Genomic DNA, 18943 nt, shown 5'->3' with positions numbered 1-18943 from the left:
CTTGTTGTTGTCATGCTGCAGCTTGTGTTTGGAGGTCAGGACAATTTGGGAATCATTCTCTTCTCCCGCGTGGCTCCCAGGGACTAAACTCAGGTCATCAGGCTAGTCAGCAGTTACTTAACCCACTGATGCATCTCTTCATCTGTATAGCCTACTGTGTTTTGTTTTGTTTTGCAACAAGTATTCTATTATGTAGCTCTGGCTATCCTGGAACTTTAGGTAGACAAGACTGGCCTTGATCAAAGAGACGCCCTTGCCTCTGCCTCCTGAGTCTGGCATTAAAGGCATGGACCACCACATCCACATGGTCTACTTTTTAAATAATACGTTTTTGAAAAGTCTCCAGCAAATCTATTTGCTGCACCTCTGGTTTCTGCCCACTAGATGCCAGTATCATCTTAAAACGGCTCCGTATCCATGTTCTCACTTCTTACATCATCTCCACTTGGCTCTGATATTTTCCTGGTATCCAATGGTCAGAACCGGAGAGACGTGTGTGGTGCACCGTGGCTTTTGGGTTTCTGCGCACGCTTCGGTACTGATTGCTCCTACCTACAGACTGATGAACATCTTCCCTTAGATTGCAGTGGTTGCTGAAGAATACCATGAATCGGGCATGGGTCGTTCTGTTCGGGGGGGGGGGGGGGGGGGACAGAGTATTTCCAGTAGCTTCTTTTGGCCTGGCTTTGCTCTGGAGTCCTTACGTGGAAGATCTAGCCCAAGGGCGATGAGAGCCATGGGGGCGGGGGGGGGGGGGGGTGTAGGGTAGGGTAGGAAGGGCGGTAGTGGTGCACGCCTTTAATCCCAGCACTCTATGAGTTCGAGGCCAGCCTGTCTATAACAGCTAGGACAAGCTCCAAAACTACAGAGTCTCGAAAACACACACACACACACACACACACACACACATAAAAGATTGTAATGACTAGGAAGTTGTTCTGTGATAGCATGTCAAGTTTCTGGAAATGTGGGCTATGAAAATTGAAGGACTTACTACTGTTTAATTTCCTATGGCTTTGAGAGCAGCTTCATGAGGGCAAGAGGGGTTGTGCCTGTGTTTTCTCTCCATGCTCCCTTGTAGCTCCTCAACTTCCCCTGCTCCAGCTCAAGCGGACTCAGCTTTCCTCTTCCTCTGTATTTTAGAGTCCTTAGTAGCCAATCCAGATAGCAAAAGCAGACTACTTTTCCTCCTTCAAAGCAATAGAAATAGAGATGGCTTTTTAAAAAAGACAAAGAAAGAAAGAAGGGGAGGGGGCAGCAAGATGGCTCGGTGGGTAAAGTGTACCTGCTACCAAGCCTGATGACTTGCATATAAGACCTACGCTGTGGGAGAAGAAAATTACTCGCTCAGGTGTTCTCTGACCGCATACTATGGCATATACCCACAGTAATTTTTATTTATTTGTCTTTAACACAAGGTCTCGCTGTGTAGCCCTAGCTAACCTGGACCCTCATGTATTCCAGGCTGCCCTTAAATTCATAAAGATTTGCCTACTTCCAGTCGCTGGAATTAAGGGTGTCTGCCACCATGCCTGGCTCAAATAATTTTTTTAAGGCCTAGATTTCAGTGCTTCATTGGTTAGCTAGCTTAAGTGAGTTCCAAGCCAGTAAGGGACTTAAAACGACATCCGAGGTTCTCCAATCTCCAAAGACATGCATGCTCTTGCATATATATGTGAATACCCCTATACAGAAAAACACGAACCTTCACGGGAGAGAGAGCTGCCTATTAGGAAAAGTTTAGGGAGTCAGTGTAACTAGTTTCCAGCTAAAGCCATTTTTCCCCTTAAAAAGGAAACTTCAACCTAGGCTATTTTAAATGGTAGCATAGCACTAGGGAACATTCTGATCTGTGGTCTTATCCTACTGAGCAAAGCCAGTGTTTTCCAATTCACCACCTATGGCACTAAGTTCCCATAGCTTTGCCACCTGCTGAGTGTTTTTATTTTTATTTCTCTCTAGACTTGCAACTTTAGGTCTCCAGTGGCCACTTCCTTTCAGAAGAGTTGGTAAATAGATGGGCTGTGTCAGTATGAAGTCCGCTGTGGGCTTTAGAATGCTCCCAGTTAATTGTTTTTCCACTGCCATTTCACGGCCCGCAAAGCTCAGGGTCTGTGTATAGCTGTGATATTTTCTATGTGCTTCATACAGATTAGAATTCGATCACCTTTTTTTTCTTTTTAATTAAACTGTCAGTAGCGATGTAATTCAGTCTTGGCTGGATTCTGCAGTGGCGGTGGTTTCTTTCTAGTACCTCGGATTGTAACATTCCCGGTCCCTTTCCAATTCAGCAACCAGAACAAACGTAACAGTGGACAACTGACCATGTGACCCGTGATCCAAACCCTGGGATGATTTCGTCACACCAGAATAAAATAGTCTCTATACTGGCCCCAGATCCCAATTTCCATGTTTCCGTCCGTTGCCCACTTCAGGGTGTTGGCAGTTGCTCATCTTTTTGCCAGTGGATTAGAAAGTCACTGGCCTATTATGATCCTGTGTTCTTTTTTGTGAGTGGCACAAAAATATCCTCTTCCTGCCTTCCCACTTGACAAGGGGGTGATCTCAAGTGTCCATCTGTTTCTTCTATTGTTTCTTTTTTTTAATATTTATTTATTTATTGTGTACACTGTGTTCATCTGTTCAGTCTCCTTGTTTGCCTGCACGCCAGAAGAGAGCACCAGACCTCATTACAGATGGTTGTGAGCCACCATGTGGGTGCTGGGAATTGAACTCAGGACCTCGGGAAGATCAGCCAGTGCTCTTAACCTCTGAGCCATCTCTCCAGCCCCCTTCTATTGTTTCTTTTCTTCTTTTTTTCCTTCTGTCTTTGTGCCTTTTTTTTTTTTTTTTGTCTTGAGAGTACATAGGTTTTGCTTCTTTTGGGATAAGGTAGAAAATTTTTGCCTACCACATGCCCCTCTGCCCTCCTCCATTTTTTGTTTTTGAGACACATTCACATGTAGCTCCCCGTGTAGCTGAAGATAACCTCCAACTTCTGACCCTCTTGCTTCTATCTCCCAGCTGCTGGGCTTAAAGGCGTGTGCACCAAGCACGGCTGGCACAACAGAGCCCTGAATGGAGGCCCTTTGTGTTCCTGTTTGTGTCCTAAGTGCTCCATACTGACAGAGGTTAGAGGGAAGAGAGCTGGAAGAAGAGGCCAGCCTGGGAACCTGACACAGAACAGAGCTCAGAGCTCCTCGGTTGCCAGGCACCATGCGACAGCTCATTGTCATTGACCGGGAGCAGCAAAGGCTGGGGCCGCTAGGAAGTGGGAACTCGGCAGCTGTTCTTGTTTCATAGGAGAGCTGTGTCCATGATCCAGGTCAAATCTGGTTTAAAACAAAACAAAACAAAAACAGAGTGAGTTCCAGGACAGCCAGGGCTGTTACACAGAGAAACACTGTCTCAACAAACAAAACAAAACAAAACCCCTATGGTCCATCTATTTTTTTTTTTTTAACTATATTCTTGTGTTGAGTAATGCTTTGAAAAAAATAAGTTCACTGACTAGAAATTTGTAAATGTTGAGTAAAACTCTTGCCTGGGGAATTGGTGGGAAGGACATGAGATATGGCATACCAGATAAAACCCATCGCTGGTGGTGACTTGAATTTCCAAGAGATGCATCCAGTAACCTCCCTTGCTTAAGCTTGCCGGTGAAGGAAATGGAAACTCACGCCTTTTCTTTCCCCCTAGGCAAATAAGGGAGCAACTGAAGAACCAGGTGACTCAGATGAAGGAGCAAGTCCCAGGCTTCACGCCTGGCCTGGCCATCCTGCAGGTAATGTGCTGTCCTCTTCCCTTTAGCCCCATCCATCCCTACCCAGCCTCTCCCCAGCATGAGAAGCAGCAGCACTTCAGGCCTCTTTCTGCCCTGTTGTGAAACCTCACACACCATGGTGTCTCATTGTGGGCTCCTTCTGTCACCCAGTTTCCGGGTGCCAGGTTATCCTGCTCTGCCTAGTGTGATGCCCTTTTGTTTTGTCTTGAGACAGGGCCTCATGTAGCCCAGACTGGCATCAGAGTTGCTATATAGGCTCTGTAGACTCCTAATTTTCCTGCTTCACCTCCCAGCTGCTGAGGCTGTAGGCTTGTGCCACCCTGCCTGGATTTTGTGGTGTTGGGGATGGATCGCAGGGACTCCTGCATGGTAGAGAAGCCCTCTCCCCACTGAGCCGCATCATTAACCGTGCCCTTTGGGTCTTCTTAGGACCCTTTGTACTCTTAAAATTTAGAGATCTCATGGAACTTAGCTGCTAATAGTTACTGTATTAGAAAGAAAAATTGCCGGGTCTTTTTCTTGTGTGTGTGTGTGTGTGTGTGTTAACTACATTAACTTTTGTTAAAAGATTTTTTTTTAGGCTGGTTCTCACTGTGTAGTGGTCCTGGCTGGCCTGAAATTCCCCTGCTTCTAACTCAATGAGCTCTATCTGCCTGCTTCACCTCCTGTGTGCTGGGATTAGAGGTGTGCACCACCATGCCCTGACCTAAAGGACCTTTTGCTTTTAATTATCGGTATAAGTGTGTATCCTTGTGTGGGTATGTGCACATGTGAATGTGATTACGTCTGGAATCCAGAAGGAGGTGTTAGGGTCCCTTGAGCTAGACTTAGTAATGGTTGTAAGCTCCCAACGTGGGTGCTGAGAACCATATTCTGCTCCTTTGTAAGAGCAGCAAGTGCTCTTAACTGCTGAATTAGCCCCTCCCCCCATTAAGTGTTAAATATAATTTATTTCAAAAGGCCAATAGAAAATTCTTGCTATGTTAACAAACATTATGAAGAGCTGGCAGTTGTGGTGCACGCCTTTAACCACTTTAAACACTTGGGAGGCAGAGGCAGGCAAATCTCTGAGTTTAAAGCCAGCTTTTTTGGTCTACAGAGCAAGTTTCAGGACAGCCAGGGCTACACAGAGAAATCCTGTCTTGAAAAATCAAAAAGAAAAAGAAAGAAAAAAACAAACGAACAAAAACATTATGGAGAAAGAACTTTGCTTGAGAAAGGTTCTGCTTTGTTCCCCAGGCTGGCATCGAACTGCTCCTGCTTGGGCCACCTGAGTACTGGGATTATAGGTGTGCATTACCATACCCAGTTTAGAGCTTTTTGATAGTTAAAATTTGAGAAGAAGACAGGCATTACATATTGGCATTTTTTTAAAAAAACTTACACGTTTGTTTATTGGTGTGAGTGTATGTGTGTGCCCTTGTGTGCACTCTTGTTGAAGTATGTATGTGTGCCTTCTTGTGGGCATCAAAGGGTGACTTTCAGGTCTTGTCTTAATGAGAGTTACACTTGCTCTGATGAAACACCATGAACAGAAGTGGCTTGGAAAAGAAAGGACTTACGTGGTTTACAGCACCAAGAGTCGGGCAGTTGTGACACACACCTTTAACGCCAGCACTCGGAAGGCAGAGGCAGGCAGATCTCTGTGAGTTCAAGGTCAGCCTAATCTACAAAACAAGTTCCAGGACAGGCAGGACTGTACACAGAGAAACCATCTCGAAAAATCAAAAAACAAGCAAGCAAACAAAAAACAAGTCGGGCAGTAGTGGCGCACACCTTTAATCCCAGCACTCAGGAGGCAGAGGCAGGTGGATCTCTGTGAGCTCGAGGCCAGCCTGGTCTATAGGACAGCTAGGGCTGTTACACAGAGAAACCCTATCTTGAAAAACTTTAAAAAAAAAAAAAAGACACAAAACTAGCCAACATACCAAGAGTCATTTTGTTTTTGTTTGTTAGTGGTTTTTGTTTGTTTGAGACAGGATTTAGCACTTTAACTTGCCTGGACTACGTGGCCATGTTGGCCTTGGACTTGTGGGCATCCTCTTGCCTCATCCTTCTGGGTGCTGGGATTGCAAATGTGTACAGCACCATGCCCAGCCCAGTTGTTCATTTTTAGAAAGTATTTGCAAAATACTCAAGCCTGAGTAATCATTGTTTGTCAGTTCTTTCAAGAAAAGTTGGGGAAATGCATCTGGTTCATCTGGCAAGGCAGATTAGCACAAATGCTTCGCCTATTAATAGCCGTTGAGCTTCCTTCGCAGACAGCAGGAGAACTGTGGGGACTTCCTGATTCTTCACAGAGAAGCCTGAAAAGACTTCCAGGTGGAGGTCTAATAACATCGATAACTGGTGTTGCTTGTCAAGAGCATTCCTCAGGGAAACTGCCATCTATTTTTCCTGAGGGACCGTGGCGGAATAGGAGACGTAGAAAAGTAGTGGGGTTGGTGTCCTTGGCTTGATTTGTGCTGCCCCTAGCAGACTTCACCCCTGTTACTTGTGTACCATTAATATAAAAGTCAGTGCGCGCGCACACACACACACACACACACACACACACACACACAGCAAATGGCATCATACTATCTATGTAAAGGCTGTCAGAGTTTAAAAGGAAATTGCTCATGACAAGCCTTGACAAAGGGACAGCGGTCACACGTGACTACCTCACAACTGTGGATGTCTGAAGGATTGGTTTGGATGGCAGAAACAGCCCTCATTTGAAACTTCCTTCTTAATCATCGTCTTCCATGTCCCTCATTCTCTCCGCGCGTCTGCACGCAGGCATGATTCTCTCCGCGCATCTGCACGCAGACATGATTCTCTCCGCGCGTCTGCACACAGGCATGCCATTTGATTCTTTGCTCAGCCTCTGTCCCTTATTTAATTCCAGAACGAGTGGTAGTTAAATCCCGCCTCCCCGACCCACACTGCTATTTATCTACACAGCCTGAGCCGAGCAGAAATGCGCACGCGGAAGGCTGCGACCGTGCCTGGCGTGCTCTGTGCTGTGGTGGTGGTGGCATTTCCTTTTTTCTTTCCTTTCCTCAAATAACTAAGCACTAAGATTTGTGTGGTGGGTGTATACCTGGTACATTTGGAGACTGGTTACTTCTTGGCTTATTAATTGTTTGCTGTGGGAAGAAATAAATGTCAAGAATTGTGGCTGTGGGCTGGAGGTATAGCTCAGTGGTAGAGCACTTCCGTGCACTGGGCCCTGAGTTTATCCTCAGCACTGCAGAAAAGGGGGTGGGGGGGCAAACAGGAAAGAAAGAAAAGAATTCATTTCTGTAAATCACTGGACTAAGCTACTTCACTGGGTCTAGCAGTTCAACAAGAGGTCGAAATGGAGTTGGTCATGCACATGTTCAATGCCCCCGAACTGTTTTTCTACACTGAGAGAAAACAGCCAATTTGCCCAAGCTGGCCAGTGTCAGTTGTCATCGGACGTTGTCCAGTCTGCTATCTTTTCTGTGGTTCTGACTCCCTGCGCCTCTCCTCTGCAGAGAAAGTGACTTTGAAATGGTACATAAACTTTCTCCTTTTTCCCTTCTTTTTCTTGGCCTTCTCGGTCTACAAACCCAACCTCTGCTTTATGAAGTGAAGTGTGCTTGATTGTAGAATTGCAAAGAAAACCAATTAAGCTCTTTAAATTGTTGTGATCTCTTCCTTTTTCTTCCCCCCTTTTACATCTGTTTGGTTTTGAAAGGGTCTTACGGGTCTCAGACTGGATGGCCTTGAACTTCCAATCCTTCTGTTACTACCTCCCAAATGCTGGGATCACAGCTTCATGCCACAGTACCCAGCTTAATTTATTCTAGCCAAACCGTTTCTCAGCAATAATATTTAAAATTGACCTCAAATGTATTGATTTTGTAAGTGTCTACTGTAACCTAACAATTTCTGCTGCTTATGTCTTTTAGCAATGAAACGGTGCTATGACTGCTCTAGGCTTGCTTTGGCTACATCAAAGGTTGCCAGCCATCACGTCTTCCTACACACTCCTGCCAGAGGGCTAAGATCATCTCTGTTCAAAGCCTGTGTGGTACACGCCTATCCCATGCCTATCCCAGCGCTGCCAGAGGACTAGGAGTTCAAGGCCAGCCTGTTCCTGTGAGAGACCTTGTTCAAAACAAAACAAAATATCATTCCCAGGAATCTGCTTCTTGGATCTTTGTTGACAGGTTTTTGTCCCTCTCAGTCCCTCAGCCATTCAGTCCCAAAGAAACACACAGAGGTCTACATTAATTATAAACTGGTTGACCTAGTAACTCAGAGTTTCTACCCCCCAGACTCCTCCACCACCCCCCCCCCCGCAACCTCTCCAGCATAAGTTGTCATCGGCGTTTTTTTTTATTTATTTATTTATTTATTTATTTATTTATTATGTATACAATATTCTGTCTGTGTGTATGCCTGCAAGCCAGAAGAGGGCACCAGACCCCATTACAGATGGTTGTGAGCCACCATGTTGTTGCTGGGAATTGAACTCAGGACCTTTGGAAGAGCAGGCAATGCTCTTCACCTCTGAGCCATCTCCCCAGCCCGTCATCGGTGTTTTTATTTTGGCCATTCTTTCAAGTGTAAGATGGAATCTCATAGTTGTTTTGATTTGCATTTCTCTGATGACTAAGGACGTTGAACATTTCCTTAAGTGTCTTTCAGCCATTTTAGATTCTTCTGTTGAGAGTTCTCTGTTTAGGTCTGTACTCCATTTTTTTTTAATTGGGTTATGTGATATTTTGTTATCCAATTTCTTGAGCTCTTTGTATATTTTGGAGATCAGACCTCTGTCTGATATGGGGTTAGTGAAGATCTTTTCCCATTCTGTAGGCTGTAGTTTTGTCTTGTTGACCGTGTCCTTCGCTTTACAGTTTCAGGTTATTAACTAACTCTTACAGCTTAAATTAGCCCATAATTCTTGTCTATGTTAGCCATGTGGCTTGGTACCTTTATCAGTGAGGCGTTCTCATCTTGCTTCCTCTGCGGCTGGGTGATGAATGCAGACTGACTCTTTCATCTTCCCAGAATTCTCCTGTTCTGGACACCCTGCCTATACTTCCTGCCTGGCTACTGGCTAATCAGCGTTTTATTAAAATACAAGTACAAATCTTTACAGGGTACAAGACCATAGTCCTACAGCAGATCTTGCATTTTGTTCCCTGCTTTAGATCCCTATCCCTTCCATTCTGGGTCATCTCGTGTTTTTTGTTTGTTTTTGTTTTTGTTTTAAGTGTATGAATGAGCTTGTATGTATGTCTGTGCACCACATGCATACCTGGTACCCACATAGGCCAGAAGAGACCCCTGAATTCCCTGGAACTGGAGTTTATAGATGGTGTGAGCTGCCATTTGGGTTTGGGAATCAAACCCAGCTTCCCTGAAAGCACAGCAAGTGAGTGCAGTGCTCTTAACCTCTGAGCCATCTCTCCAGCAGGAAGTGCTTGGTAAAATACAAGTCTCATCCTAACCCACCCACTACACTCCCTTTACTGATGGGATGGCCGCACTGCTTACATAGATAAGTGTTTATTGTGGTCCAAAGGTTCTATATTCGTGACTGTACTAATTGTGATATGACCCCTATATGGTAAAAGCTGTCCTAACAGTAATTGCTGCCCCAAGCAATTACTTGCCCAAAGGATGAGTTTTGTACCCCAACCAAGCACTGGTTCCAAAACCTGCTTGTTTTTCTCCCTTGTTACCATACAAATCAACTCTGCTTTAGGAAATAAAAAAGTGGTTTATTCTGACCATGATAGGTCAGAAAATATGGATTCAAATGATCATTCCAAAGATCAGAATGACTTTCCACCTTGGGAAGGTCATGTGAACTTCACAAAGAAAGCCATCTTTCTTCACAAAGAAAGCCATCAGTCACAAGTTTACAAAAGACACATCGGGGTGATCAGATAGGTGCGCTACACTGAGGCAATCTACTGAGATACTATCTTTGTCGTTCTTAGTTTTAGGGTTAATAGAGGCTAAACATGTCAAGCTTAGACCTTTCTAGAGTTTTATCTAGAAGTTACGAGGCTATCAGATAGAGCTATAAAGACAACCATAGGTCATTTCGGCTCTTACACGATTCTGATATGGTCACACTCACAATATTCTGCCTAGCCCAGGCAGCAGTCTGCGGCACCTCAAGCTCGTTAGCATTCTCTTAAAGAGCATCCTTGCAGCCAGGGTGCGTGCATAGCTGTCAATTCAGCCCAGACTCAAAACAAATGGTAGGATGTTCATGATCTGGTCCAAGTATATACTTGTGGGATTTCCTTTCCCTCCCTCCCTCTCTCCCTCCCTCCCTCCCACCTTCCCTCCCTCCCTTCCTTCCTTCCTTCCTTCCTTCCTTCCTTCCTTCCTTCCTTCCTTCCTTCCTTCCTTCCTTCTTTTCTTCCTTCCTAGACTTGATACACTTTCTGGTATAAAAACTCTATGTTGTAGCTACAGCTGAAGCTTGGGGTCCTCTAAACAGAGACTCCGGTGTGAGTTTTCACAAGCTGGTCAGTGAATTCCTCCAGATAGGAAGACTTGGTGAACGGTCTCTTTCCTGATGTTGGGGGTCAGGTGGCTGTAGGTCTTGGAGATGACTTTAGAGGTGACCTTGGTGAAGTTGTCCAGGTGACAGAGTGGCCCCTGGCTGATATGTAGTAGTCATAAATACTGCTATTGAAGCAACTTCTTGGGTACAGGAACGTAGATCATGCCATTACCTCTGGGGATGGGGATGAGATACACAGGATGAACACAACCACAGTGACCTGTCACCTTGCACAGGATTGAGTGGAGCTTGCCATTCTTGTTTCCATGGTAACCATTCTGCAGAAAGACAGCGGGGAAACTTGGCCAAGATGATGGTTCCTTGGATGACAGTGGTTACCTCCTTGGAGCACTTAACACCAAGACCAGCATGGTGGTTGTAGCCCAAGTCTGCAGTCTTTAGAATGTCATCCTCTAGGGATGCTCCCAAGAGAGCATTAGTGGTCGCAGCTTCCTTGATGGCAGGGAGGACAAGTAGATTTCACCCAGGGCCTTGATCTTCATGTCCTTGACCAGGTGGCCCACTCCTTATCTTCTGTTTTGCCTCCATGAAGCTCTGGACCCCAGTCCTTTTGTACCTGTGTCATCTGCCATTTGGCTTATTCCTTTGGAAGAAGCTAGTAGTTTGGGTTGTTTGTTTGTTTTTGTTTGTTAGGTTGGTTGGTTTTTTGAGACCAGGTTTCGTGTAGTAGAAGCCGACATTGAACCTGCTGTGGAGCCACACAGAACCTGGCCTTGGACTCCACAGCTCCCTCAAAGTGTCAGACTTACAACTGTGTGCCCAATGGTACAGTGGTGCAGAGAGGCAGAGGCAGGAAGACGTCTGTGTTCACGGCCAGTGTGGTTTATATAACAAGTTCTTGGCCACCCAGGGCTATACAGTGAGACCTTGTCATAAAGAGTAAAGATAACACAAATCCTAGCATAGATGCTGTCTGACCCATTATAAAAACCATTGGCCAGTTTGTGGGAAGCAGAGGCAGGAGGATCAGAATCAGCCTTGGCTACATGAGACCCAGCTTGATTTCAAACTCACCAGTCTCCCTCCTGCCTCAGCCTCCTAAGTGCTAGGATTACAGGTGTGTGCCACTGTATCTGGCTTATTATTGTCATGTTGGGTCTTTCTGATAGTATGGTACATGGCCCCTTTGTAGGAAGGGATTAGCACTCAGGATGAAATGCTTAAGTAATGTTCTTGATAAATCATACTGGGATTAAGATGTGTTCTGGGGAACCAGTCTACACCCACCCACTTGACTGCCAGTCAAGAATCTAATGTTCTTTAAACATTCTTGCATCGAGTCTATCATTGGTTATATAACCAGCTCCCCTGTAAGAGGCTCAGAGTTTGGGGATGTACCGTATGCTCATGGCTTGTCTAGCATCCAGCATGCAGGAGGCAGGACTGAAAAACAAAGCTAAACTTCCAGGATTCAAGTTTCCCCATAGGTCTCTCATAGTTCCTTTGAAGTTCAAATTAGTTAGCAAAGCTGAGAACCAAACAGATGCGGAACAACCAGAGCTGGGAATGAGGCCGTATTCCTGAGATCCCCAGAGCAGCCTCAGACTTTCCCCACGGAAAGTTCTGGAAACACTGTGCTGAAGCCAGCCTCCTGTGCTGAGGACTTCACTTAACCACTGCTTTGCCCTCTGCAGTGTGGAGAGAAGCAAACCTTACTGCAAAGAGCTGTTGACCCCCAGGACACGGGAACACATCTGTGAAATAGATGTTTACAGATAACTGGTTGCATTGAAGAACCGCAAGCATGGTCAGGGTGAAAAACAGGGTGTAGTGGGGTCCGGCTTCCGAGGGTCTAACGGCTCCCAGCTACCACACTGACTGCCGGGAGGCGGGCACCAGTTTGCCCTCCCCCGGTTCTGTTCTGTGCCCACTAGCAGAGGGCACTGACAGTTTCACTGTAGTGTGGCTGGACATGAACGTTTCCACGGCCCATGTGTGGAGGGGTAGGAGGTGGGTGGGTGGTGCCTCTGGGAACTTCTCCCTCTAGTGTTTTTCTGGTCTGATGATAATTTCTCAGTTTCAATTACCTGTACTTTTCTAAGTAATCCCGCATTTCTGGTAGCCTGAAACACTGCTGCCTTGTTCACGGGCAGATACGGGGCAGCAGCAGGCACACACCCTTTTTTGTTTATTTGCTTTTTTTTTTCTTGGTACCTGGAGGGACAGCCGTGGGTGCTGGGAACCGAACTCTTATATTTTTGGTTGTGAGTGTAGCCTTTAACGGCTGAGCCATCCCTCCAGTTTAAAGTTATTTGCTTTTATAGTTTTTTTTTTTTCCTTTTTCAAAGGTTCTGCCTGCATGTACACCTGCATGCCAGAAGAGGGCACCAGATCTCATTATAGATACTTATGAGGCACCATATGGTTGCTGGGAATTGAACTCAGGATCTCTGGAAAAGCAACCAGTGCTCTTAACCTCTGAGCCATCTCTCCAGCCCCCCCCCCCGACCCTTTTTTTTAAAAGATGAGTTATCCTTATTGGGCAGGCTGGCTGTCCGGGTCATTGAGCCCACCTTAGCATGCTTTTTCCTTTTGAATTGTCCCTGGGTTGTCTGAGCCCGGTCAGGGTACAGAGTGACGCCACTTGTATTCACTTCCAGCCTCCTTGTCTTCCAGAAAAGTTCCCTTCATCAAGAGTGACGCAGCTCAAACATTCGTTTTTATCCAAACTAAAATTGCAGAAGTTTTTCTGTACACTTTGCCTTTTTTCTAACCGTCTGATTTGCATGTATTTATTATTCCAGGTTGGCGACAGAGATGACTCCAATCTTTATATAAATGTGAAGCTGAAAGCTGCTGAGGAGGTAAAGCCAGAACCCCACCACCCCCTCCACATCCTGCTGGTGACCCCTCCCCACGAAACTTCCTGCCACCAGCGGGCCCTGATTTAGCTGTTGAGCAGGTCAGGATCCGTGACCTAGCACAGCTGGTTTTCCCCCGTGTGCGCTTCTCGTTAGTTTTCTTCCCAGATGAGCGGGTGGGCAGTGATGGTGACCGCGATGGTAACGGGTGAATTACCGGTACGGTGGGTTGATTCTTCTCCACACGCAGGGTGAAATGACGCCTGGCACTCCTTTGTCTTAGTCACAGTCCTTCAAAGGAACAGGCCCAGATGGCAGGCTCTCTTACCACTTACCCGTTTCTTGTGTTCATTTCTGCAGATTGGAATCAAAGCCACTCACCTTAAATTACCGAGAACGTCCACAGAGTCCGAGGTACGCGTGTGAATGAGCGCGGTGAGGGGCCTCCCCGGCTGCTTCTTTTAGGGGCTGAGATACGTTTTGCAGACAGATCTCCAGGTTCTTCTTCCCAGCCCACACCTCCCCGTTTCAGCATCTCTGTGGTAAACAAATGGAATATGACACTTATTTTAGGTGTTGAAGTATGTCATCTCCTTGAACGAGGACTCCAGTGTGCATGGCTTCATAGTGCAGCTGCCTCTGGATTCAGAGAATTCCATTAACACTGAAGCAATCATCAACGCTATCGCACCCGACAAGGACGTGGATGGGTGAGTGTTACCCTGGGTTTATTTACTAAGCTTCTGTTTCTGGAAATACACCACATTTGTTTCCAAAGAACAGAGCCTGCCTGCCTTCTTCCTTATTTTGATGGCTTTGTTTTAGGTTGACTAGCATCAACGCTGGGAAACTTGCCAGAGGTGATCTGAATGACTGCTTCATTCCGTGCACACCCAAAGGATGCTTGGAACTCATCAAAGAGACAGGTAAAGAAGCAAGCCAGCGGCAAGAGGCCGCCGTTCCCTAAGAGCCTTCTAGGTACACGGCAATACCGAGGAAGTGGACCTTAGGGGAATGGACGGGATTGACAAAACAAAGCCGAAGAAAAGGCTCGATTTTTTTTTTTTCCCCCATGTGGAATGTACCTGCTGTTGCTTAACAGGCGAAGGAACAGGCTCTGAGCCAGAGTACTTGCAAAAACACCTGTAATCTCAGCTCTTGGAAGGAGGATCATACGTTTGAGGCCATCCTGGATACATGAGAACTTGTGTCAAAACCAAGGGCTAAGGTTCAGTTCCCTGTGCTGAAAGCAAAAATAAGCAAACAGACCAAAGGTCAGAGAGATAGCTTTGTCCAAAAGGTAACAACCAAGGTTTGAAGCCAAGGTTATTGAAAAGTTTCTGCACCTCCGATAAGCCACTCCACTGATGCAGCAATCCAAATCAGACCAAATCAAACCGAATTAGAAAAAACCCAGGTTTAATGGATAAAACACTTCTGGGCGATTTTCCATCCCTCTACCCCAGATAGGAGATGGGGAAGAGAGACCTTAAAACCATGTGTCTGTTTTCTGGGGGCCAGTTTAAATACCCTGTGGGAATGGTCTTGAGCATCTCTTGGCGAGGGGCAGAGGTCATCATTTGGCAGACTTTCTGAGATGCTGCAGGGTTTGAAGAGAGATAGGGAGGGTACTTGGGGAGGAGCTTCCACCAGAACATTCCAGACTCTGGGTATCTGGACGCCAGGGGCCAGGATGGAGCTGCCACCAGAACATTCCAGACTCTGGGTATCTGGACGCCAGGGGCCAGGATGGAGCTGCCACCAGAACAGTTAGGTGCATTCAAAGCAAGTTACTTTGTGTGAGGATAGTGCAGAAATCCTAAATGGCAGTGAGAATTCAGAGTGCAGACGTGTAAGCTCCTGTCCCAGGAGCCAGCCCTGGGTCCCTACTGTGGTTCCTGTCCCAGGAGCCAGCCCTGGGTCCCTACTGTGGTTCCAGCAGTAGGCAGATGGCTAGAACAGATCTATTGAACAGTCGCCCCACTTCTGCTTTATTACAGAGCTGGTACCTTCGCATTTTAATTTCATTATGAATACTTTTAGCAGAGTTTATTTTTTTGGCAAGGAAACGAGTCCCGTCAGAAAGAAGTAGGTTAGCAGTTTCAAGCGAGGCGCTTGGCCAGCGTTGCTAAGGAAAGAGGGGTCTGCTGCTGGCCCAGCTCTGATAGTTCAGACCCGCAGTTTAGAGTCTTCAGTACGTTTAGCCAGCGTTTCTTACAGCTTTGTAGAAGCGAATCCCATGGGCTCCAGCACCTGTGGCCTCCCAGGGTCTCACAAGTGAAGCCACTATAGCCTTGAGGTAGCTTGAGATCTTTGCTGAATTCTCGTTGATCCAGTAAGGTGGGATTGATTGATCTGCGGTGCTGAGGATGAAACCCAGGAAACTGGCTGCTAGTCAGCTGTTCTGCAGTGGAGCCACGCCTCCGACCCACCCATGTGTTTGTTCATCCTTTCAAACTGCAAGGACTTCAGTTCTAGTACAGAGAGTCATGACGTCAACCTTCTCTAAGCGCTGGGCTTCTGATGACATTGATTATTTTGTGAGGAATGTGGTTTAAGTCTCAAGCAAGCTTTGATGGCTGGGCAGACGACTGTTCCAGAACTCTCTCCTTCTGTGCGAGCAGCTCGTTTTCAGCCCCCTCCTGGTAACTTGCATTCTCATAGTCACGGACCGCATCTCACAGGCCAGGGGGTGAGGTGGAGCGCTTGTCCGTCACCTCTGTGAGACAGCAGTTGTCAATGCTAAAAAGCACGTTATTTGGCCGGGCCTGGTGACGCATGAAGCAGGACCATGAGTTCGCAAAGCCTGTCTGAGCCATACAGCGGATGTTCAGGGCTAAACCAGGCAACTGAGAGTGTCTCAAAATAAAAACAAGCCTCGGGGTATAGTTCAGTGGAAGAGCCCATGCCTAGCATGCGTGAGTTCTTGGGTTTGGTCCCCAGCACGGGGGTGGGAAGGCTGGGAATGATGATGCCTTGTCAGAAGCAGAGGTGCTGAGTCAGCAAAGATGCCTTCCAGTCACTTGCAGTTCCCGTGATCACTTCCCTGCAAATAATAACCCTGTGGTTCAGGCCCTAAGCCAGACAGAACTTTGGATGAGAAGCTATATGAACCAACTCACCAAATCTGGAAAGCCTTACTGATACTAATCTAATTTCCTCCTTTGCTCTGACCCTGCTCTATATACCAGCGTTTTCATGACTATTTTGCCCGTGTAGTTTAATCTGATAACTACTTCCATATGGCTGTTAGCTGGGTGTCGAGGTTTCTTTTTTTGAGTGTAGGATTTCTTCCCACTCCCTTATGACTCAATGAGCAGATCTTGGCCTAAACAGATCTCCAACCTCCCCTGCAGGAAGGCCAGTGTACAAGATCCGGACCATGGCCCGAGCTGAGTGTTCTCAGGAGGATTTCTGCTCCATGCAGAGTCTGCTTCTGTGCACCTATGTTGGTTTCCGTCCAGGTGGCGTGTGAAGGAGGGCGGTTGCTTCTCCATCTCTGATGCATGCTGGCTTCTCTTCCAGGGGTGCAGATTGCCGGAAGGCACGCCGTGGTGGTTGGGCGAAGTAAAATAGTTGGTGCCCCCATGCATGACCTGCTCCTGTGGAACAATGCCACAGTGACCACCTGCCACTCCAAGACTGCCAATCTGGACAAAGAGGTAGGCGGTCCAGAGTACGGTAGGCATCTGGCGTGGGTGGGTACCTTATCTCACAGAACCCAAGCAACTGTGCTGTGCTTCTTGTCTTGTTTTGTAAGACAGAGGAACTCAGTCAAATCACAAATGTGCCCACGGTTATCCAGCTCATTCTGACCATGTACTTTCTATACCAGTCTGCCCCTTGGCAGACAGTGTTATGTAGGGAAATTACTGCATAATGTCCAGATCTCCCAGGCATGATTTCGTTGGCTGCAGAGGTGCCCTGGAAGAGGGGGTAGGCAGTAGACATCTTTAGACGTTTGTTCTTTATTGCTTTATTGTTGTTACTTTTGTTGTTAGGCTGGGTTGAACGCCTTACAGTAGGGCAGTATTTTACCACAGAGCTACATCCTTAGCCCAGCAGCTTCCTCTTGACGCTGTATTCCTGATCCAAGAATGTTCGCACAGCCGTGTCCCTGTTGGCAGCGCAGTTTAGTATGTGGGCAGAGAACAACATAGAGCCTTGGCACCATCTTTAATATCCTTAAACTGTTCCGTGGTGACGGTGGTAGCTCTCACATTCCATGAAAGAGGGTGCGTTAACCAGGGTTACATTACCAGGAGTGTTGGCCTGAGTCTGGCTTTAGACCTGTGCTCCCCCAGCCTGTGCAGGTTCTCACTGCCTTCCCCATTAGGGAAAATAACTAATGGAGGGGGCCTCTGGTGTTACAGGGTTGAGCCCGGCATGGGGTGGGTCAGCAGAAACTCTGTGGTTTGCTTTATCCCGTATCCCTGGAAATGGTGTTGATAACTAAAAATCTAGTCCCACAACCCTGGATTTTCCTTTCCACTTCTAGAGGTGTGTGTTTGATTATGTAATTTCTAAAGTCTTGGTCCCCTGCCCTAGGTGAATAAAGGAGACATTCTGGTGGTTGCAACAGGACAGCCTGAGATGGTGAAAGGGGAATGGATCAAGCCCGGGGCTGTCGTCATAGATTGTGGGATCAACTACGTTCCAGGTGAGTAGTGCTGGGAGAGAGAACCTCAGATCTCTTCTTATATCCAGCCCGGGGGCTTGCTGAAGCCGGCCGTGTTAGAAGGTGACTATTGACTTAGTCCAGAGAGAGTGGAAGAGGAAGCGAGTGTATTGCTGCTGACTTGTTTTTTTTTTTTTTTTGTTTGTCTGTCTGTCTGTTTGTTTATTTGAGATACAAACCTGGCCTTGAATCCCTGATTGTCCTGCACCAGCCTCCTGGAGGCTGGGACTGTAGGTGGGCTCACCTGACTTCTGTTCAACCTTCATGGAACTGTCACCCTTTCTTGTAACAGAGGCGGTAGATAGCCTTAAATCATTTATTATAACAGTTTTCCCTTCTCGATGGCCTTGCTTTCCCTGGTTTTAGTTATCCGTGGTCAACTGTAATCCAAAAACATTAAATGGAGAAGTACTACAAACAGTCAGGGAGGTTGTTTGTTTTTAAGATGGGGTCTCACTCTGTAGTCTTGACTGGCCTGGAAATCACTATAGAGACCGGGCTGGCCCTGAACTCCCAGAGATCTACCTGCCTCTGCCTCCAGGGCGCTAGGATTAAAGGTATGCGCCACCACACCTCAACAGTTAATGAATTTCAAATTGTTTGCCATCCTGAGTGATTTGATGAAATCTTGGGCCACCCTTCTCTGTCCTACTTCTTCCTACTTGGGACAGGAACCATGCCTTTGTTACCTGGGCCCTTGCTAACTAACTACACTACTTGCTGCTTAGTCTCTTGGTAACCCCCACTTACCAGATTTGAACTTACGTTATCAAATTTGGTGGCCAGTGCTTCTACTCACTGACCATCTCCTTTGCATCTCCCGTCTGTGCGGCAGGTTGTTCTTTCAAAAGAAATTTCCAACAATAGTACAGGAATACCTACACACACCTACACCCCCCTCACCCACACATACATATATATGCATATACACACGTGTTTGTGTATTAGCTGGTGAAAGGAACATTTACTAATTCAGTAACTTCTATGCATTGAGCACTATGGTAGGCTCTGGGCTCTGTGAGTGAGTGTGGCCCAGCTGTGGACTCCACTGACCCATTCATTCATCCGTCCATTCATTCATTTTGTGGTTGTGGGAATCAAACCCAGGACCTCATGCA

General features: G+C 46.7%; 1 protein-coding gene across 1 annotated transcript in view; it reads left to right on the top strand.

The window, feature by feature from the left end:
* Mthfd1 (methylenetetrahydrofolate dehydrogenase, cyclohydrolase and formyltetrahydrofolate synthetase 1) overlaps window positions 1–18943 on the top strand; it is a 63695-nt gene that overhangs the window by 9164 nt on the left and 35588 nt on the right. The window contains exons 2-8 of the mRNA XM_038337167.2: window positions 3700–3784; window positions 13091–13150; window positions 13508–13561; window positions 13721–13857; window positions 13973–14073; window positions 16673–16809; window positions 17696–17807. Of these exons, the coding sequence (XP_038193095.1) occupies window positions 3700–3784; window positions 13091–13150; window positions 13508–13561; window positions 13721–13857; window positions 13973–14073; window positions 16673–16809; window positions 17696–17807 (686 nt within the window). The remainder of the gene's footprint in view (window positions 1–3699; window positions 3785–13090; window positions 13151–13507; window positions 13562–13720; window positions 13858–13972; window positions 14074–16672; window positions 16810–17695; window positions 17808–18943) is intronic.

Source organism: Arvicola amphibius, chromosome 7 (genome assembly GCF_903992535.2).
Source record: "Arvicola amphibius chromosome 7, mArvAmp1.2, whole genome shotgun sequence".
Taxonomy (NCBI): domain Eukaryota; kingdom Metazoa; phylum Chordata; class Mammalia; order Rodentia; family Cricetidae; genus Arvicola; species Arvicola amphibius.
The sequence above is the reverse complement of the archived record's forward strand: the minus strand, read 5'-3'. Positions and strand labels throughout refer to the sequence as shown.